Below are 23,381 nucleotides of genomic sequence, written 5' to 3'. Positions count from 1 at the left end.
ACTGTATTAAGTTTTTTACAAATCTCTCATTTAGTTCTCACAGTAGCCTGTGAAATAGGTGCTAATAACTGTGCTGCACATATGAAGAAATCCAGTCTTGGAGAGGTCAGTAATTTGCTTAAGGTCACACAGAGGCAAAGCTAGTCCAGAAACAGAGGTTTGCTATGCTTCGGAGCCTCTGCTCGTGTCCAATCACTATATATAGAGTTTAACTATTTTGTTTTATTTTATTTTTTTCAAGAAAGTGTGAGGTAATAAAGGCCAAAGCTTAAAGGAATGAAGTCAGGAGAGCTATGGAGATGAATTTGTTGTGAAACACAACACTTACCAGAGTGCAAGTAGTAAATGCATCCTTCAATTTTTCTAAAGGTTTTTCCTACATACTGCTTTTTCAGTAAGAGAGCTAGAAGGGCCCTCGGGAAATCAGCTGATCGAGTTGCTCTGCTATAGGCAGATCAGACATTTTTTAAGTGATAAAGAAATAAACAGGTGGTTTTTTTCCTTATAAATGTAGTACATATTCATTATATAAAATTTAGAAAGTGGCCAAGCAAAGTAAGGAAATCTTCCTTAATCTCAGCAACTCTAGAGTTAATAATTTTTAATATTTTGGTGTATGATATGTATATCTTTCTTAGTTTTCTCCCTCCTATGGGTATGTAGTTAGAACAGAAATGGAACTATATTCAATATTGCAATCTGTTTTTTCTACTTAACAGAGATCTTGAATATTTTTCCATGTCATTAAATATTTTTCTGCAACATTTTTAATTGATTTGAGAAGAGAAAGAGAGAGAGAGAGACACACACACACACACATCTATGTGAGGAGAGAGATGTCGATTGGTTGCCTCCTGCACTCACCCCGACCCGGCTGGGGATCAAACCTGTGACCCTTCCATGTGAGGGCCGACACTGTAACCACTGAGCCAGGCCTGCTGTGCTACAGCATTATTTTTAATGACAACATACTCTTTCCATCATATGGATAGTATAACCAGTTCTTTATTGTTGGACATTTGGATTGTTTCAGTTTTTTATAATGTAATAAATGTCATTGTTACTAAATCTTTGCTTATATCCATGATTACAAAATAAATTTCTGCGTGTGGAATTAGTATGTGTTCCAAGGATACACAAAATTTTTAGGCTTTTGATCTGTATTACCAGTTCACCCTCCAGAAAAGTTGTATTTGTTTACATTGTTACATTCTTTATATGAATGTCCGTTTCCCTTATCCTTGTCAACACTGGATTAAAATTGTTTTTTTCATCTTTTTCAATTTGAGAGATGGGAAATGGTTTCTGCTTATTTTAATTTACATTTCCCAGTGCTTAATGAGGGTAAACATTTTTCCCTTTACATTTATTGGTCATTGGTATTTCTTTTGTGAATCATACAGGGAAAATTTTAAACTAGTTATAGGGGTGGATGATCTTGTCAATCAAACTTCTGGCCACCCCTTATCTCTCCTGTTTTTATTTTAATGTTTCTTCTTCTTTGATTTTCTGTCGACAGAAAGAATTACATCTACCTTAGAAGACTGCTTTGTATTCTGAAATATATTTAGTCTTAATTGCCTTTTAAAAAATCATAAAAATAAAATTTGTTTGTAGTAAAAACATTTTTTTCCAATAGTACTGACCACCACCCCTGACAGCACTGGAATATGTGACCTGGGTTGGGGAAGTCCTCTTTTCCCCTACTCTTGATAGTACTTTTCAGAGATGACCATATTTAGCAAGTTGGTGTGTATCTTTCCAGATACTTTGTCAATTTAAACTTTTTTAAAGCCATAGATGAGATTACGCTTTCCATCTTTCCATGTTAAAGAATATAAATCTACTTTTTCTTTCTTTAAAATCAATACTTTGCTATCTTTGTTTTCTTTTCCTTTTTCCCCTGAAGTATTTTAAAGTAAATTATGATCATTATTCCAATTTGCCTTCAAATACTTCTGTAAATGGCTTTTAAAAAATGAGGATGTTTCTTTTTTTTTTTTTTTAAATATATCTTTATTGATTTCAGAGAGAGGAAAGGAGAGGGAGAGAGAGAGACAGAAACATCAATGATGAGAGAGTCATTAATCAAGCCCGAAACCAGGCATGTGCCCTGACCGGGAATAGAACCCTGATCGCCTGGATCCCAGGTCGATGCTCAACCTCTGAGCCATGCCCGGCTGGGCAAAAAATGAGGATGTTTCTTAATGTAACATTATCATCTTGCCTAACCAAATTAATACTTCCTAATAATCCTGATAATATATGCACTCCGTATTCGGATTACTTCAGTTATCCTAAAACATATTTTATACTTTAGTTTATTCAAACCATGTTTCATTTATACTTACACTTTTCAAAAGCTACACAGAAAGTTATCTGGCTAAACTAAATTAATTTAACCAATCTCCTGTACATGGTACTTGAGATGTTGGCAGTTTTTACCCATTATAAACATTGTTATAATTTTATTAACCAGTATCAGCCCAGTCAATTTAATTTAAAAAAAAAAAAAAAAGTTAAAAATAATGTTTTTGTACCTGAGTCTTTGCTTTCTTATCTTTTTTGTTAGGATTAATTTCCAGAAGTGGAATAGTAGGGTCAGGAAATATGCATGTGTAAAACTGATATATTTTGCCAGATTGCTTTCTGCACATGTTGTACTAATTAAACTCTTATCAGTTGTATATGGAGAGTGCCCCTTTCCTTACATTCTTGCCAGCATCAAGCATTATCAGAAAAATATCTTTTTTTGTTTTTTGTTGTTTTGTTTTTTGTGAGGCTAAGCATCTTTTCTGATATATTTGGCCATTTGAATGTTGGATATTATCAATCCATTTCTTAACATTCACTTCTTCAGATTAAGCATTCCTTTATCTTGTTTTACAGGACCAGCCTGCTATCCATATCATTTGGGCTTCCTTTAGTTTTCCACTGTGTTTTTTTAAGTGTGGGAACCAAATTTGGATATAAAATTTTAACAGAGCCTCACTAGTGTGTGTGTTTTTTTAGTTGTGTAAGGGTATTGGAGAGGGCAGTTCTGTCACTTTTTAGTAACAGAAACTTTATTACACTTAGTTTCCCAGGTAGTGTTGTACCCATAAGTATACATTGATCTAGAAAATTGAAAAATGGGCGGGTATTTTTTTAAGCTTCTAGGAGTGTTTCATTTTCTTCATTTGTATAATAGTAGTATAATAATAGTACCTAATCAAAGGATCGTTGTGAGGATTTAAATGAGTTAATACATATAAAGTGCTTAGGGGCTAGTGCCTGCTACTTAGTAGGCTCTTAGTAATGTTAACTGTTAAACTTCATAGTGATAGTACAGCCTTTTCTTAGACTGTAGCTCTGTGGCCACAGTATTTGTTTCCCTCTTCTTAATAGGGCTATGTAAATAAATTCTAGTGCTGCACTTACAGTTAGTTCTTTGATGACTTGAATTGCGTGTAGGAAAATATGTGCCAAGGAAAACATTAGCGTCATTTTCATTCCGTCATTCAGTCAGCAACACGGAGTCTGCCATTTGCCAACAGCAAGCGCCCCAAGGCTCACAGTCCTTGCCTCAAGGAGCTCACAGTAAGGTGTAGAGATAGGTAAGCCAGTTTTAAAACATAATGAATTTAAGTTTTTGTTTTTTGGGGGTTTTTTTACATGAAAGCTACCTTTCAAAGTGGGTTGGCAAATAAACAATGCTTAGTCTTACTAATATTAAAAAACACACAAATAAAATAAACTTTTATTGTCTGAACCTCAGTTTATCCCTCTAAGTGATGATAACTACTAAATCTTCATGAGAATACATTGTAACATTTGTAGGTTCTTAAATCTGGTAAGATGATTTTGAGACTCTTAGGAGTAACCTCTGCGTCTTATAGTTGATGCGTTATAATAAGGAAGAAGTTCAGTTCGATTACTTTGCTTCTGTTAACAAAGGTCAGCTTGTGGAGGATACGTAGTTAATAGCAGATACGCGATCCACAGTTTGTTTGCTTGTCAGCATTTAGATCTGGAAATGATGGTGTAATCAGATGTCCTGCCATGTGACTTAGGCATCATTTGTTGGGAACTAAAATATTATAGGATACTTTTTATAGCACAGGCCATGTGTTGGATGCTAGAGTGACAGGATGAGATCTCTGCTATCGAGCAGCTAACAGTGTAGTGAAATCAGACTCATGGTACAATATGATAAGTGTGGTAGCAGTGACATGAGTGATACTGAGAAAGGAGTGATTAATTGTGCACGGGAATCCTCATTTTCAAAAAGGTATTCTCTGAATCCCCATTTTCAAACAAGTTATTTCCAGACCTCTACTCAATGGAGAATTTGAGCATTTACTTAGGGATAGTTTCACTACCTAAGAGGCTGTTTATTTAAAGGCTATTTAATATGAAGGGATCAGACTATTTTATATAAAACAGAGAGGGTTACTTGGATTGTGGTTCTAATTTTATTTTTAATAAGTTTCCTTACTTTAAAGTTAAGTTTAAATTTTAATAGTATTTTAAATTATGAAAGTAATATATGCATATAAAATATTCAAACAGTTCAAAAGTCTAATCAGATAAAAATGACAGTATCCCCACTCTCCCTGGGTAACTCCTGCTAGACAGTTTAAACAATTACCTGTAAATAAACTTGGATTTGAAGTGCCTCGTATTCTTAGCGTTTACTTTTCTGTTTAAAGGGGGGAAATCAATTTCCCTTTTTAGGGAAGTACTCCAGAGCAATGGAGGTTGTCTAGGAACTGTGAAGTGGAAGGTAACTGTAGTGGATTTCGGAAGTACATTGATCAGTTAGATTGCTGTGTCCTATAGGGCTTTTTAAGGATTTATTGACACACTTCATCAAGGTGTTTGAGAGAGCATTCAGGGAGACCTAAGAAATTCTGCAGTTCTTTTTCCCCCTTATAAATTCATGCCTGGTCAGAAATTACAGCTTGAGTGGGATGTCCCTCCACAGAACTCAAACGCACACTATCTATCATGCTACTTAGTGTGGCAGTAATGTAAAATGTTAAGGATTTTTTCTTTTTGTTTCTTTCTGTGAGGGGCTCACCCAACATATTTTATCACATGTCTCTTCATCTCTCCCTTATTTCAACTTCCACTTACTCCCCCAATTCCCCACATCATTCTCTTAAGAGAAAAAAATAAGTTTTGCCCACTGAGTCCTCTTTCTTATTTGATTTAATATGTCTTGGGCTGAATGTTTCTCACAAAAACACTTTGCATTCTGAATTAGCCTCTCAAAGCTTTTTCTCCATAGACCCCTCCATAGATTGCGTGCCTTCTACTGTGTACCCTCGGAGGTATGAAAACCCAAGTCTGCTTTTGGCTTAGCTGTCATGATTTAGAATATAAGTCCCCATGCTCTGCTTTGAAAAGTTATCCCAGTGGTTATTTTGTACCATTAAAAAAAATTCTGCCTTTGGTCTACAGAATCAGCCAACATACTGGGACAGAACTCCGTATACTATTTCAGGTAAAACCACTGTCCTCATGATAGCACAGCCGTGTATCCACATCTGGGGATCTGTGTGTGCACACACCTGTATATGTGTATACATACATGGATATATAAAAATTCTCGTTGGACACACATTGGAAATGATAACAGCTCATCCATATGGCTGGTGTTAAGGAATTTGTAACCTGCAGTCCTCTTTCTTACTGGTAACGCCATTCTGCTTGGGGAATATAGAACAAGCCAGAACAGTAATACTGACAATTTGGAATTATGACACAGTGGAGCCTTCACGTAATTCTTTGTTGAAGAAGTTAGGGCCTAAATGTTAAGGCTTATTGTTATTCTGAGTTGATAATCTCTGCCTTGCTTTAATAATTTTTCCTCATGCCTGGGTAGCCCGCGAGTTGCACAATAATCACTCACACAGCTTTGTAATCAATGCCCAAAGTAATAGGATTCCTCTGGCCACCGGCAATTAATAAATTTGTGTCTTTTTTAAAACACTAGCAAGTCGGGCCTGAAATACGACTGACTGGCTCTCCTCATTTGCATATTTATTGCAGTGGAAAAATTCTTACCAGATGATTGATGCTGAGCCTGCCTCTTGAATTCCAAGCAGCACATTATTATGAAATGAAAAATGCCGGCCATACAGTTGATTAAAGTTGAAGACAGTGGAATCGGTGTTTTTTAAGATTGTGGGAGAATTAAAGGCATATTTTAATAGATGTTGACAAGAAGTGAACTAACAAAAGCAAAGCAAAGGATTTGCTTGAAAAGATTTAATCAAACGTCTTTCTTGGGGGATTAATTGCCGGGGATGACTAGTGCAAGTGGCAGGCTTGTGTGGATTTGAATGAAAAGTATTGTTCTCAGGCCAATATATTGTGTGTCATTTTGACCTATAGTTTAGCTCTAGTTCTAGAGTTACTTTTGAAGGAGAAAAAAAATATGCCCTTGTAATCTGTACATTCTAGTTCAATATATTTATCTGGGGGTAATAGGAATGTGGGAATTTATACTTGTACATAAATAATTGTATGTTTGCATATTGTTCTAAAAATAACTGGATAGATATTTAAAAACTGATAAGGTAAGCTTTATTTTACTTTATACATTCACTCTTCCTGTTGCCCCCCCATCCCCTTTCCAGAAGTTTTACATATTGGTTTATAATCTAATTAATGAACTGTACGCCCATGTCCAAACTTATTCTCTGCCTACAATTTTGTTTTTGTTGGACAGCCTAGATGAATCAGGGAAAAAAATAAAGCTGTTAGGTGAAAATGGTTTTTAGATTGGTGACATTTTCTATATAGAATGTTTGCATATGGGTAGCATGTAAATGAATACTTAATATAGGGCTCTGAGTACTAGTTCAGCCCTAGTGCTGTAGATCAGTACAAGCAGAGCTTAAGATTTTCGCCATGTGAAAATGATGCCTTTTTATGGTAATATTCTTTCCACTTCTATAGCATTTTAAAATTTGTAAAACACCTTAATATATTAAAAACATTATTTTTCACCTTCATTCGGTGAGATAAACAGGCAAAGGATTATCTACATTTTATAGATGAGAAAATTGAAACTCAAAGAGATAAAATGACTAGTTAGTGATAGTGTCAGTTAGAATACAGGGTTCCTGACCCTGAGTAAAGTACTCTTTCCATTTATTCTCAACTAGGAAAATTGTTCCTAAAGCTGGTGCCTAGACTTTTAGGTTGAATCTTGGTAACATGTGAGGCATATGTCTTTCTTAATCTCCTTTTAAGGGAAAGGCCTCTGGAAATGCACCGTGTAGGACAAAATAAACATATATCCTTGACAGTCTCCATTTTTTTGTTTGTTTGTGTGTTTGTTTTGACCATGTTCCAAGAGGGAGAGAGAAGAAAGTATATGCACATCTGCTGCTTTTTAAAACTTTTAACCCTAACAGTAATTGGGTGAAAAATTGGGGGTGAATTAGAAACTGTTGATTCCATTCTCTTTATTATTCATAGGGCTGGACAAATAGAATTCAGCCCTACATGAATGATAAAGAGGGTTTGTTTGATTTCGGTTTGGTTTTTGGCTGGGATGAATTCATTGTTGGCTTTGAGCCACCAGGAGAGGGTCTCCCCTCACTCTTGTCAGCTGTGGCTTTGAGGAGGCCTACCATGTCCAGCAAAAGATCGCTCATTGTCTCCTCAGGTTTTACATAAAATCTTATTAGGGGAAGGAAATGTGGCTCTAATAGTGCAAAGAAACAAGAATTGGGTTCTTTTAAATCTCTTTACAGGAAGTTGTCTGTTGTCCATGTGTTGGCCACTAGTGACTTTACTTTGATAAACTTTTTTTTTTTTTGGTGGTTAGGAGCACAGAATTGCAGATTTCATCTCTGGTAGGTCTCTTGACACTTTGATGCATGGTGGTGCTATCCCTGAATGGAGCTTAAATACTTCAGGGCTACTTTCTGACTGGGTGAAGGGGTGTATAAAATGAGAACATATGAGAGAGTATTAACAGAAAGGCACACTTTGATTTACTGATATTGGCTCTCTGCTTTCTTGTTGGATTGATAGGCTGTCTAATATATCTGCAATGGATTTTTTAAAACTGACTTGAACAAAATAAAAGGGCTTGTATAGCTATTTGAGAGTGGCCCTTAAAAGTAGTAGTCTTCCGTCGGATGTTTTCACAATTCTTAGTTATGCTACATGTTAGAGTCAAATTATGACTTGCTTGTTGGGGGCAAACAGCTATAAACATTATGGACTGCTTTGCAGCTTCCCTGCATGGTTCTTGATTTCATATTTTAGATCATGACACATGGTATCTTGCTGAAGTAAGGGACAGGCACTTACATTTTCTGTTCTTTTTAATTTTTATTGTGGTGAAAAATGCATAATAAAATTTACCTTACTAACCGTTTCTAAGTTTACAATTCAATAGTGTTAAGTATATTCACATTCTTGTGCAACCAATCTCCAGAACCTTTTAATCTTGCATAGCTGAAAATGTATATAATTCATTAAACAACAACTCTGCATTTCCCTGTGCCCCAACCCCTGGCAACCGCCTTTCAACTTTCTGTTTCTATGAACTTGACTACTCTAGGTACCTCATATAAGTGGAATGATACAGTATTTGTCTTTTTGTGACTTAATTTCATTTAGCATAGTGTCCTCAAGGTTTATCCATATTGCAACATGTATTAGAATTTCCTTCTTTTTAAAGGCTGAATAATATCCCCCCCCCCATTCTTTTTGACTAGGCTCTCAAATTTGAGGGATTATAGATTATTTTGTCTAAATAGAAATGAACTTGGATGGTAGAATTATTTATTATACTCTGGTCTTGGGATTTTTTAAAGTATTTTTTTAAATTGTAAAATCTACATGACATGAAATTTACCATTTTAACCATTTTGAAGTACACAACTCAGTATCAGTAAGTACATTCACACTGTTACCCAACCGTCACCGTCACCCATCTCCAGAACTTCTCTCATGGTCCAAACTGAAACTGTATCCTTTAAACAGTAAGCCCCCAGTCCCCCTCCCTTCAGCCCCTGGCAACCACCATTCGACTTCCTATCTCTATGATTGTGACTATTTTAGGTACCTCATGTAAGTGGAATCCTATAGTATATGCCCTTTTGAACTTCACTTAGCATAATATTTTCAAGGTTAGGTCTTGGGAATTTTGAAAACTACTTTGCAAATGCAAAATTGATTTGTGGTTTCACTTTGGAAAACATGGGTCCTGTCTCTTAAGATACAGCCATTTCTAGAAAAGAAGTTAAAAATAGTGGTTAATACATAGAATTTGGATGAGATGAGAGTTCTACATTTTCATGGGCTTCCTTCCAAGTATTAGCATCTCTTCTATTTTCTTAAGGTTCTTGCTATAATATATACTTTCAGAACCTTTGCTACTTGGGATATCTTATCAATTCTCAGGTCTTTTCACAGATGACCATTTGTGGTAACCTAATATTTGTAGTTATCATTTGTATTCTTTGTTCTACTCATTCCTTTTAAAATTTCCCATATATTTACATAATTTGTGTTCTACTTATACACTTAGCACATTTAGACTGACTGATTTTAGGCTTTAAAAATCACTTAAGCTGAAATTAGTGTGGGTTATAAAACAAAAATGAATGCGGGGATTGCTAAACGAAAGTCGGGATGCTTGTGAGAAGATTGCAGTTATTTAAGGGAAAGAAGTAAGGAGTGATAGAAGCGTGGCCAGAGATAAATGAATAACTATGTGAAAAATATACAGTTTAGCACATTAAACAGAGAAGAGAAAAACCAGACAAGGGAGAAGTATTAGGTAGGAAGGGAAAAGTTCTGTTTCTGACGTGGTATACATGAAGGAGTGATGGAGCAGCCACGTGAAGGTTTTTTTGGAAATGTGAAAGTTTGAGCATAGGAGAGATGTCAGAGCTATCAACACATAAACAGTGATGACCAGTGTCATTAGCTCCTTTAGTAGGACTAGGCTGATGAAGGTAAGAGGTCAGTTCTTAGTGGGCCAGTTTTTATTCCGAAGGCTCTTAGCCATAGACTGTATACTTAATCCTGATCAGCTTTATTACAAATGCATCCTGTTGGCTATGAGGAGGGCCAGATGAGAACATATTTTTGATGTGCAAATTTTTAATACACAATTCAGTACTGCAAACAGTAAGTCATTAATTTGGGTTTTTCGTACATGAACAAGAATTTTCCATAAGGATGTGTGTGGAGAGATTGAATGAATGATGTGGCAGCTGAAACCAGAGGCAAATGAGATCTAAAGGAGGCTGGTGAAGGTGGTAGAGATCCTGGGGCTAAACTGTGCTCTTTAGGAAAAGAGGAGGACTTGCTTAAGGGGTTGAGTGAATAAGGGATAATCCAGGACATCAGGGGGTAACGTGTAGAAAGTAACACCACAGGAAAAAAAGATAGGTTGTGATGACAGGCAGGGAAGGAATTTGTCAGTCTTACTAAATTTAAGAACTCACGGTTTATTGGAGAAACTTTTCTAAGCACCTTACACATTACCTAGCTTGTTCCTCACAGCAACCCACTGAGGTGTAGGCATTGTTGCTGTTTCCTTTCGTGAATTCTGTCCTTCAGAGTTCTTAGTCCCTGTGTACCCTGTGCCGGCACCCCCAGCCAGAGCTGCTCAGGAGCCTTTATAATTGTTCTTTCTCTGTGCTTTATTTCCCAGGTCACAAGGCGCTTAAAGCATTGTTGAGGTCATTGGTAGATCTTCAAGAAGAGCTGCTCTTCCAGTACCCAGACACTAGACACCTAGTAGATGGAACAAAGCCCAAAGCAGAAAGGTAAGGAGGGAATGCAGCTGTGGAGTTGCTTATTTTCTTTCATCTGAATAGTTTCCCATCTTTTCTGAAAAAGAAAGCTGAATCCTTTCCAGGCAGATATCAGACTTAATGTTAGTAAAATAGAAAGAGCCACTTACATTTAATTGGTTCTTTTGGCTAGGATGGCACAAAAATTGGGAATTAGGTTTTGGATTTTTATACTTAGTTGTGCCTAATTCTCTTTGTGACTTCAGCAAAAGACTTGCCTTCTCTTGAGAGCTGTTGAAATTAGTAGATGAAAACACATTTTAATATCAGTGCTTAATTAATGTTTTTGAAGCACTTTGTGTCCATATCATGGAATTGCTGGTCACGACTGTATTCTTTTCAGTGAGGGAAGAAACAGTTATTTTGAAGGGTGGACAATTTCAGAAAACGGTAAAATAAACCTTTTTCTTTACTTACACTGTCACATTTGGTGAAGCATCTCCTGCCCCTTTGTCTGGGCCTGCTGTGTGTGGGACCTACTTACTGTTTTCCCCTGGGCTTATTCTCATTCCATTCTTTTCTACTGACTTGGTTGGAGGGATAAACTCACATTTATTGAGCACCTACTGTGTGTTGGGGTCTGTAATCTAGCGAGTACAATTGGCTATGTAATTGGAGGTTGTATTACTTTCTCATGGCAGTTGCATATAATATTGCTGTTTAATGTTGGTTCTGTTCCCTACCCCTTTGAGTTTTCTTCACACTCAGCTTCTTTTCATTTGGTTCAACTAATTATTATTCAGCTTTTCTAAACAATTGGTTACAGGGAGACATTTTTTCTTATTGATTTGGGGATTAAGGTCATAAAAGTATGATTATGTGTTTAATTTTTAAAGACCCTCTTATAACCAGTATAGGCCTGGTTCATATGCATTTCTAATGTTTTTATAATCTCATGTAATTTTATGATTTGCTTACCTTTTCAAGAAATATTTTGAAATCAGTTATTTTTATATTTATTTGAAAAGTTACATGAGTTTTTGATTGACCTCATGAACATTCTTTTCAAACAAACAAAAAGCCATCCTCACATCCGTGGTGCTATTTAAAATGTAGGCACAGTAGGCAAGGCCTAAATACCCTCAGCTTCATACGAGTCTAGCTTTTTATGTGGGAAATGTTGATTTATATTGGGCTCACTGTTCTTACTGGTTTTTCTAGTGAGGAGATTTCCAGTGAAGATGAAGAGCTAGTAGAAGAGAAGAAGACACAGAGAAGGGCCCCACCAAAGAGGAAGCTGGAGATGGGCGACTATCCTGGCTTCATGGCAAAACGCTTTGCTGACTTCACAGTCTACAGGAACCGCACGCTTCAGAAGTGGCACGATAAAACCAAGCTGGCTTCCGGAAAGCTGGGGAAGGCAAGTGTGTGTGTGTGTGTGTGTGTGTGTGCGCGCGCGCGTGTGTGTGTGTGTGTGCACACATGTGTGAGTAACACAGGTTGTGGCAACCTGAAGCAGTTGTAAGAAATTAGAACTACAGCTCATTTCTATGGATGATGTCACTATGGTAATTAGTCATTTCCATAGAAAAATGTACTGAACTCCTACCATTGGGGTTTATACCATTCAGACTTGTGATTTTAACTTGATTAGAAAGACGATTTTATTCTAGAAATTGTGGCCTTGGAAGTTTCAAGTGTTGGAAATACAAAATAAAGAAATTAATGAACAATTAGTATTAAAGGAGCAGAAGTTAGACTCTTTGTATAGGAAAGTAATATGACCTACTCAAGACTAATTTTTTTTTCTGAGAACAATTACAGCCATTCACAAACTCAGTCTTTAACAGAAAGCCTCTTCTGAAAGAAAGGTTGTCTATTTCTCTGCTGACACAGAAAGATAGAGAAAGCAATGTAGCTGCCTTCAGCACAGACTTTCTGCATTATGTGACACTGGTTAATGTTGTTGCAGGGTTTTGGTGCCTTTGAACGCTCAATCTTGACTCAGATCGATCATATTCTAATGGACAAAGAAAGATTACTTCGAAGGACACAGACCAAGCGCTCTGTCTACAAAGTTCTTGGCAAGCCCGAGCCAGCAGCGCAGCCTGTCCCAGAGAGTTTGCCAGGACAGCCGGTAAGAACTCTGTGATGCACAGTGATTATGGGAGCAGTTTCTGTGAGGCTAATTAACTGAAAAATCTGATTACCTAGTTATAGATATTACTCTTGGTATGAGAAATTAGTGAAAGAAAGGGAAAAAATACTACTAGATTGTTGAGAAACTGAAAATATATTTTTTTAAAATGGTTTTTTTAATGCGCTATTATTAACTTATGTGTAGTCTTTTAATTTTGAAATTATTATGATTCTGGTAATGGAAGCCTTCATAATCTAGTCTTTAAAATTCAGTTTGAGAGCAACCTCTTTACAAATGTCAGTATTGAAGCAAGTGTGTTCTTTAGGCTTTATGCTGGATGTTTGGATCCAGAAAAGGATCCAAAATTGGAACAGATTCTTTTTTTTAAAGGAAACTCTTTTAGTTATGGTAGAAATATATATGTAATACTTTTCATAAGTTCAGAAGAATTTTAAATGAAAAGTAAAATTCCCCCAGTCTGAAAATTTTACTCTTCAGATTTAACCAAAGTTCATAATTGTAACAAGCTTTTGGGTTATTTTCCATGCACACAACACACAGAAAATATGGTTGCCTTTTCTTTTAAACTAAATGGTATGGATATATGTGTATATAAATAAATAAAATGTTACAAAGTGTATATAAAATCTTACAACTTTTTAAATTTAATATATCCCAGACATTTTTCCATATCATTATTTAGAGATCTACCTCATTTTTCCTAATGGCTAGAGTATTCTATTGTACAGATTTTTACTATAATTTATTCAAACAATGGATATTTTTGTTGTCTCCAGTTTTAGAAACAGTGCTACAGGAAACACTCCTGAGCATTTGTATTGTAGTTTTGTGTTTGTGTGAGCATATGGATAGGTTTCTTGAAGTGGAAATGTTAAATCAAAGAGAATATGTACTTTAAATCAGATGAATGTTGCCAAATTGCCTCCAAAAAGTCTGCATTCATTTCCAGTCCCACCAGCTGTGTTTTCCAGTACTGAGTGTTGCCAGTTTTAGAGGTGCAAAATGGTGCCTTCTCATTTTAATTTGCATGTATTTCATTAGAATGAGGTTAAACATATTTTCAAATGATTTTTGACTATTTGTGGTTCTTATTGTCAAGTACCTATTAATGTTTTTGCTTTTTAATTTTACAAGCTCTTTATATCTTAAGGAAAACAGTGCTTTGACTGTTACACACAGTTTATAGTAGCTGCATTATTTTGATAACCTCAATGGTATTCACTCTTCCCTTATTGATATAGGAGGTCCTTCCTGAAGCCCCTGCCAATGCCCACCTGAAGGACTTGGATGAAGAAATCTTTGATGATGATGACTTTTACCACCAGGTATGATTTTTACACTCTTTTCTTTCGTTACAAATCAGGTTTTAGCATTTTAAAACAGCTGATCGACTTCTCTGACCAAAGGTAGCTCACTTTGGGATAGAGTCACACAGGGAGTTAAAACGCCTGTGTTCAGAATTGACTTACTGTGTAGTTCTGAATCTGTTGCTTTTCTTCTGTCTTATATTTTTCTTTTAGAAATGAAAATAGCTACAGCTACTGTGTTAGTTGTTGCAGAGTGTAAATTATCTGTAAAATAGTTTCAACTTCTTTGAGTCAGGTTGATTATTCTTCCTTAGCCTTTTTTGATAATATTAATGGAGGATTTTTTGTTAGTTATTTGTTTTTTGTCCATTACTATTATATCAGGATATGGAGTGAAAGGGCTGGGATCCCAGAATTCTTAAATTGCACATCTGGTTCTACTACCTATTAAGTCTCTTGTCTTTATTTTTGTGCCTGTTCACATCAGTTAAGTACATACTGGGATTGCCACTGTTGATTATAATAATATTGTAGTGCTTTGAAGACAGAAAGAATTGGTAGAAGTTGAAATGTGGTTCTGTTCTCAGTACTGTCTCTTCACAAACATCCCCCAATTCTTTCCCTGGCGTTATCATCTCTTGGCATGCTGCTCTTTTTAGCGACGCTGATGAATGCTAAGGTAGACAAACATTTGAGCTGTGCTAAAGAACTGTTTCCTGTGAACCTGGGGCTCTTGAGAAGTCATACTTCTTAATGAAATGTGCTTTAAGATGTACCCTTTCTGCTCTGGAGAATCGAGGAGGTTGCTCAGCAGTGATATACCAGTTTTTGCTGAACCATTATTTATCAAGATAATTTTTAGTGTGTTGGCTTTTACCAAAGATTTTGCAACTGCTTGCTGAAGGTTTAGCCACGACGACTGTATTATGTACATGGAATGTGAAGGAAGGAACGTAGGAAAATCACACTGTGACCCCAGTAGAACAGGTAATTCTTTATTGCAGATACCTCTGTTTTTTGCCCTAAAAAGAGACAGAAACTTTCTGTTAATCTTTCTGTACACTCTATGATGTTCAGTAAAATTATTAACCATAATGAGTCTTAAAAGTAATGAGAGGAAAGAGGATTGGTGGAGTCTCAGGTGTTCCTAGTCAGAGGTCCTGATTCTTTTTTCCTTTTATTCTCTTATTATATCCATTTGTCAGAAGAGTAGGGAACTCTATTTTGTTCTAGAATGTCTAAGGAAATACCTGATATAGGATATTAATGGCGCATAATTGTGTGAGAGCATGGAAAACAATAAAAAATATTCTGGTCTTCATTAATTGAAGTGTACATTATTCATTGGAAAGTGTATCATAAGTTAAATAGGCTTAGTAAAATAAACTGAAATTACTGGGGAGAAGTTGCTTCCACAGGCGATCCTTAGTCTGAGAGATTTTTTTTTTGGCCTGGAGGTCTGTTTAAAAAGAAATAGCATTACTTGATTGGCCCTTCATCCCAATTAATAATTTTAACTTCAGTAAATTCTGATTTCAGAGTTATGACTAGTCACATCTTAGCTTTTCCCCTTGCTGGTTAATTGGGGTGCTGGGGTTAATCTAAATTAAAACTTAAACTAATAGAGGTCAGCAAGGCAGCTGAAACACCTGAGTGAAACAAATGGGACTGCCACGCGCAACTTTATCTTGGCTGTTTCCCAAGAGGGAAGTGGCAGCAAATTGGAGTTGTTTCAGCCTTCTGTAAAGGTGAACGATGGGTGACACTTGTTAATGTACAGCATCTCCGGAAGCATTCCAGATTGCTTTGCTGCTGTACCAACTGCTGCCATCCACGCGCAGTCAGTAGGAGCTGGACCAGTTGCCAACATCTGGCAGCACAGCAAGGAATGGGTGCAAGTCTTGAAACCCCGCAGATTCTAAATATGGTGCTTAGAACTGTGCAGGCTTTAATCACTTACCACGGTTTGGCAGCAGGCTACGACAGCTTATCCTAGCCTCGTACATCACATCCCGACATCTGCTGAGCCGCAAGGCAGCTGCACATTCATTTTCTTTTCTTGCCTTTTCTCTTCGCCTCCTATTTCTCTCCTTCCCACTTCCCGCCCCCTCCCTTCAGTTTTCCTCCCCCTCCCCAATATGCTTCTTGGGAGAGATGATCTGTAAAGATTACTGCTTCATTGTGTGCAAGTAATTGTGGTGATGCCAGGCCCTTGACAGACACAACGTAGCACCTGTTCTGCTGACCTGGTTAATTTCTTCTGTTGAGTGGGATTTGCCAGAGATTGGAGCTGAAGCCAATTCGATGATAAGGCTAAAGAAAATGGCTGTATGTTTTCTGTCACCTCCCAATTAAATTGGCTTCATAAAGTGCTTTCCTTTATTTGTCAGGGTAGTAAGCCTGAGCTAAGTGTTGCATTCAGAAGTGGTACAATGTATTACAATGGGTTTGTGAGTTTTCATTTGCGTTTTTTTAATGTGATCATATGGAAAAGCTGGGTGGTGAATATAATACATTTCACCCCCTTTTTTAAAAAAAAAAATACTTGAAGCCAGACTCTTTGGGTCCATGTTTTGTAAGGAAGAGATTATAGCCACATTGAATTTTAATGTTTCATTGTAGGGATTTAAAGGCTTACTTGGTTAATTCAGGTGTCACGAGGCTGTGTAAATGCCCTAACCACTGTGAATAATGTTTGGGGTCAGAACCCCCAACACACACACACTCTCTTTGTTTCATAATGGGCCTTAAGCTACTACAACTTTAAAAATATGTCTGCATTATTTAATAAAGGTACATACATATATATCTGAAGAGTATCAGATATCATAAGTAATTATATCATTTTTGAGCTGAAAAGAAACTGATTCCCTGAAAAGTTAAGTGACTTCTGAAAGTTATATAGTATATGGCAACTCTAGGACTTGATCTCAAGACTTCTTAGACCAAGTCCTGTTCTTTCCATACCTTTATTTCTAAAATATTTCATCCATGAGCCATAAAAAGACTTCACTATAGTATTACAGTTTTCAGTGTGTGAATAAATAAGCTTCATTTTCTTAGGACTGGAAGAAATATTATGTGTGTTAGAAAGTAATGTCTTTTCCTTAAAAGGTAAATGATTTATTGAACTCCTGTTTCTTAACAATTCTAATGAAAAAATTAGCTTTATAGTCATGTGACTGCTTTGTTTGGGAATCCAAATTGCTGGAAGCTTGAAGTACACCCAGTGGTGAAGCTTTTATCAGGGAAACCGTTCACCTGCTGCAAGCAGTGCAGTGACTCCTAAATGGAGTTAGTTTGCATTTGGCCTATTTCTTGTCAAAGCTCATCCCGGAAGACAATTTGACAAAATGAGAAGGTTGTAAATGGCTTTTTAAACCATCAGTTGGTCTTTGACTTGATAAGCCTGAGTTCTTAAAGAATTGAGGAAGGGCTAATGTTTACTGGACACTACTTATGTTCCCGCTTCTGGACTAATTAGATAGGTACTTGACATCTTTATTTAATTCTCACAAGATTTCCATATAGAGATATGACTTACTTAGCAGTAATCTGTGGAAAGTGACTGGTTTTACCCTTCTCATAGCCGAGACTTCAAACTAGTTTCTTGTCACCTCCTGAGGTATTTTGTTCTGAAAGGTCTAATTGAGCTTAGATATTGACAGATCGATACCTGGATTTCTAAGGGTTCATTAGGGTTTTGTATGTTGCGTCGAGCTGTGTTTATTTTTGATCTGGTTTGTCCTGTCACTTTGAATTTAACCAGGAATGTCTGGAGAAGGGCCTAATAGATTTTGCGCTTTCGATGACCACTTTGATGGGTTAAATTCCTCCCTTCATTTGCCATCAGGACATGTCTATAACTGACCTTGCCACACCCTGGAGTTTTGTATCTAGGACAGTTGATAATGCCATAAACAAGTAATTACTGATTCAGTGAACTATTAAAAGTTGATAATGTTAAGAAATAGAGAAGGGGTAAGTTTTCTGATAAGATGGCTTCCCTTAATTAAATTGGTGAGTGATTAGTATGGACAGGTGATGTGGTTGGTGGCTTTAATTGTATGCATTTAGACCTTAGTGTGAATAAGAGATGTCCAAAGCCATTCCTCTGGTTAATGCTAATACAGTGGGACATTCTTACTTTTGCATGTATCTTTCCAGTGGTTCAGTTGATGGTTAATAATGTTTTCAGTTTGATCTGAACCTGCTTCTTTTAATTAGTTGTTGGAAAACAGATACCTGTGTTCAAAGTAGTGTTTCATTTTTAGCTTTACTTTAAAATGTTGAAATGTGGTTAGTGTTTTTTAAAAGCCTGATAAAATTTATTACACATAGATCTTTATGGTGATTTTAGAGAGGACATACAAATGAAGTACATAAATTTGAAAATTGAAATTATGGTTAAAGATATAGCAAAGAATTAATGAGGTTTTTTGAGGCAAGTAAAGGTGTTAAAAAAACAAACAAACACCAATGTCCAATTAAACTGCATTTTTAATAATTACACGATTATTTTGCTCTGTGTACAGTGTGTAAGAATTTTGAGATATATTCTGGTTTCTGTGCTGCCATTGTCTGTTTCTCAATGTTTAGACCCAAATACAACATCAGTATTGGCATTTGGTTGCTAGAGTGCACTCACTATTGTGGAGGTTGCACAGAGCAGGAGGCCAAAAGCTACATTTTAAATGCAAGATCCAGAAATTTCATGAAACACCAGGGTCTAGGGAAGGTATACACGACTGGCCCTCATTTCTTTCTGTTTTCTTGCTTTAAAAAATATCAGCATGACTTCAGCACTACTACTTCATTTAAACAAAGGTAAAACCTCAGAACAAAGCCTAAAACAGTACATTTTAGGAACCAACTAGGAAAGAAATAAGAATTGGCTTAGAACTGCCTGGGTGGTGTACTAAGTGGTTAGAACATCAGCCTGTGGACCAAAGGGTTGTGGGTTTGATTCCTGGTCAAGGGCACGTACCTGGGTTGCAGGTTCAATCCCTGGCCTGGTCGGGTGCATTCAAGAGGCAACCAATCAATGTGTCTCTCACATCAGTGTTCCTCCCTCCCTCTCTCTCTCTCTCTCTCTCTTTTTCTCTCTCTTTCTCTCCCCCACTTCCCCTCTCCCTTCTACTCTCTAAAAATCAAAGGAAAAATTATCCTGGGGTGAAGATTAACCAAAAATAAAAAATAAAATAGAAAGAATTGGCTTACAGCTATTGAAAAAACATTTCAAACACAGGTGGTCATGGGAGTTTACTGGGCAAATATGTGGTCAAAAATTGTCTTTTCTGTACTAATAAGCACAATGTTAGCTGGCTGAGTATAAGTTAAACACAGGATTCCAGCAGCATTTTAGAATTTGGCACTCCTCAAGAAATGAGAAACACTACCTGTTCACCAAAGTAGGCATGATGTCTTCTTATTAAATCGTATTCAATGTGAAGCTCCTTTAAAGTAAATTTTAGGGACAATGTTTTAGCATAGAAAGAGGAAGTTAATAAGCATCTTTAAAAAGCAATGTGTATTGTGGATCTACAATAGAACATAATTGCTTTAAGTTAGCGTCTTTGAAGACCATCAAGCCCGCACTGTCTTTTTACAAACTGGAGCCTAGAGGAGATAAGTGACTAGTGTAGGATCACTACACTTAGTGAGTTAGGACTTTGAAACCCAGGTGTTCTTGCTCCCGGTTTGATTTTCTTTCCAGCACATTATGCTGCCTTTTGATCTGACACGTTTAAAAATCCATGTGAGAATTTCCTTTTCAGATTAATATCTGCTTAGGAAATTGGAGATCCAGTGTATCCATTTGCACTCTGACAAGTCACATGTATCACTTTTGTGCAATTATGAACTTCATTCAATTAACATTTATTATACCAGGTGCTAGGCCTATAAAGACTAATAAGACAAAATCAATGCCCAAGAATTTGTGTCATCTAACAAGGGTAAGGTTCTCTGCAATTTTGTACAGTCATATAGCTCCTCTTTAAGAGTATGACTTTATTAAAATTTAAGTGGAGAAAATAAGTGGTGAAAGAGAGTAATCAGGTCCTTAATATAAAAATGTACGTACATGCAGTTCTCTAGTGTTGTATTATCACAAATATGCCTCAAGCATTTATTAGCATACTGGTAGTTCTCTCAACATATACCTGATCTAATTCCTAAAGTCATTTCTTCATAACCTATAAAAGGCCCTAAGAGATGCTATTAGATATAAACTCGGTTTAATATAAATTCCCTATTTTCCAAAAATATAGTTACTGGTAGAAGCCAGTATCCACTGAAACTTATTTCAGGTTAGAAAAGCCTTCAGGTATTTGAAGGTTCATTTGCCATGCCTATTTTTGTGTATTTCTGAAATTATCTATAATAAAAAGTTAAGAAGGGGAAAAAAGAGTACATCTAATACTTTCAACAATAAAGATAAATTTTTTAAAAAGTTAAGAAGAAAAGCCTTTAGATTTCTTCCTTTCCTTCCATTCATTCAACAAATATTTGAGCACCTATTATATAGTTATTGAGTAACTGCTGTTCTAGGCTGTGCTGTTTAATGCAGTAGCCACATGTAGCTATTTAAATTTAAATTGATTAAAATAGAATCAAGTTAGAATTTCAGCTCCTGAGTCAGTCATACTAGCCACATTTCAAGTGCTAAGTAGCCCCATGTGCTAGTAGTGGCTACTGTGTTGGACAGCGCAAATATAGAACGTTTCCATCATCACAGAAGGTTCTGTTGGAACTGTGTTAGGGGCTGGAGCAAAGTAAAGTCTTGCCCTCATGAGCTCTATTCTGGCTTAGAGATAGGGTGAAATTGGGGAGTACATTGTGATACTGCAGTAGAAAATGATAAAACAGTATAGGTAAAGGGAATACTCGGCAAGGATGGGATGGTTACTGTTTTTATATAGGATGTTCAGAGGATAAGGTGATATTTGAGCAGAGACCTAAAGAAAGTGAACAGCAGAGCCATGCAGGTGTCTGGGGGAATAGTATGAGGACAAAGGGAATGGCAAGTACAAAGGCTCTGAGGCACATCAGGGACTAGCATGTTTTAGGCAAATCAAGGAGGCTGGTGTCACTGAGTTGGAGCCAGCAAGAACGAATGATAGGAGAGGAGATCAGAGAGGTAATGGGAGGCCAGGTCCTGAAAGACCTTGTAGGCCACTGTAAGACCTTTTGGCTTTTACTGTGACTGAGATGGGCGACCACTAGAGGGTTTTAAAGAGAGGAATAACATGACCGGTAATGGCTCTGATGACTGTGTTGAGAATAAACTATAGGGAGGTAAGGTGACAAACAGGAAAACATTTAGGAGACTCTAGTGATAATTCAGGCTAGAGATGGTGATAGCTGGGACTAGACTGGTTTTAGAAGGAGTGCTGAGAAGTCCTTGGATTCTGATTTTATGCTGAAGGTTGAACTGACAGGGTTTGCTGATGGATTACATGTGGGGGCGGAAAGAGAGGAGCCCAGGGCGACTCGAAAGCTTTTGGTATGAGCAATTGAAAGGGCGAAGTAGAGATTTACTGAGATGAGGAAAAACAGTGAGAGAAGCTACTTTGGAGGTGAAATTTGGAACCCAATTTTGGTTATATTAAGATTCCTCCCCACCCCAGTGAACCTGTGTTGGCTTTAATTATTTTTATTCCCAAAATTGGTTATATTAAGTTTAGGATACCTCTGAAACATTCATACAGAGTTATTGAAGAGATTATTATTATGTAATTTTGGAGTTCAAGAGAAGGTCTGGGCTGAAGGTATGAACCTGAGAGCCATGAGCATATAGATTGTGTTTAACACCATGAGATTACCTAGGGAATGAAGGTAGAGAGAAAAAGAGAAGAGATTCAAAGCCTGAGTCCTGCGACATTCACACATTTAGCACTTGGGGAGATGAAGAGGAACCAGCAAAGGAGATTGAGAAGGAGCAGTCAATGAGGGAGGAGAGACGGAAAGGACTGATTTCCTGGGTTCCATGTGTAAGTGTTTCAAGAAGGAGGGAATCTAGTATTCCCAAAGCCAGACAAAAATATCACGAGGAAAGAAATGGCAGACCAATATCTCCTATGAATACAGATGCAAAAGTCAACAAACTACTAGCAGACTCCATCCAGCAACATAAAAACAGTTATACACTGTGGTCAACTGGAATTTAGCACAGGGATGCGAGGCTGGTTTAACAGATACCAACTAATGTAATACACTATGTTGATAGAGTAAGGACAAAAAACCACGCTCATCTCAACAGATGCAGAAAAAAATTTAACATCAGTGTGTCATTGATCCTGGTGGGGCTGAAAAATTACTGGAGTCTGAATGTTGGAAAGATGGATTGAGGTTTGTTTCAGCTGGGCTTTTAGTCCTTAAAGGGCATAATTATCGAATACAAGTTAGTATGTACTACCCTTTCGGTTTCTTTCTTGTGAATCCTTTTTAGTAAAATTGTCTCTAGTTCTGAATGACTTCCTCTTTATGCTTTTAATACAAATGATGTATTGGATGGTGCCATTAAAAGAAACATTGCCAAAGAATGCTCAGAGATGTCTTTGTTTGAGCTGGTGTCCCAAAGAATATATAACCCCTCCCCCACCTTTGTTATAGACAGAAGAAGGAAAAAAGAGACAATCAGGACATCGTGATGAGGGGACAGAATAACTGGAAATGGGAGCCATTGGGAATTCTGAAAAATAGCACTTTCTATACATTGTTACTTTTGGTATGGATTGGGAAGGATGGCTTAATGCAGTCACTTAGTCCTTGTAAAATTCATTTATTTGTAGGAAAAAGAAAGGAGAAGCAAATTGGCAAAAAGAAGTTCCTGAGCATTCGCACTGCCCAGGTCTTACCCTGTCTTCATACATCAGATCCCAGTACTGACAGTGATTTACTTACACTTCTAGTTAATAATTAGACTTTGGGAGACACTCTCTGTCATGCCTAACGGAATATATGGGGTCTGGTGAGAAAGTTTCCTGTTTTGACGAATACATTTTAACCCAAATGGCCAAGCCTAGTGAAATATTATAGCCTTTGAAATATTTTAGAACTTGTGCTGAGAAAACAGTGTTACTTTATTCAGTGAATGAATTTCTCTTCCCTTTCGAAGCACGGGCCTTAGCTCCAGCTTCGGAGGGGAGGCAG

The 23,381-nt window shown here is 36.9% G+C and overlaps 1 protein-coding gene across 1 annotated transcript in view; it reads left to right on the top strand.

Annotated features, from left to right (window-relative positions):
* AATF (apoptosis antagonizing transcription factor) overlaps window positions 1–23,381 on the top strand; it is a 75,814-nt gene that overhangs the window by 16,646 nt on the left and 35,787 nt on the right. Inside the window, exons 5-8 of the mRNA XM_016210690.2 lie at window positions 10,676–10,790; window positions 11,979–12,177; window positions 12,730–12,894; window positions 14,160–14,243. Coding sequence (XP_016066176.2) covers window positions 10,676–10,790; window positions 11,979–12,177; window positions 12,730–12,894; window positions 14,160–14,243 — 563 coding nt within the window. The remainder of the gene's footprint in view (window positions 1–10,675; window positions 10,791–11,978; window positions 12,178–12,729; window positions 12,895–14,159; window positions 14,244–23,381) is intronic.

Source organism: Miniopterus natalensis, chromosome 17 (genome assembly GCF_054644295.1).
Source record: "Miniopterus natalensis isolate mMinNat1 chromosome 17, mMinNat1.hap1, whole genome shotgun sequence".
NCBI classification, from domain to species: domain Eukaryota; kingdom Metazoa; phylum Chordata; class Mammalia; order Chiroptera; family Miniopteridae; genus Miniopterus; species Miniopterus natalensis.
This window is presented reverse-complemented; position numbering and strand designations above follow the sequence as displayed.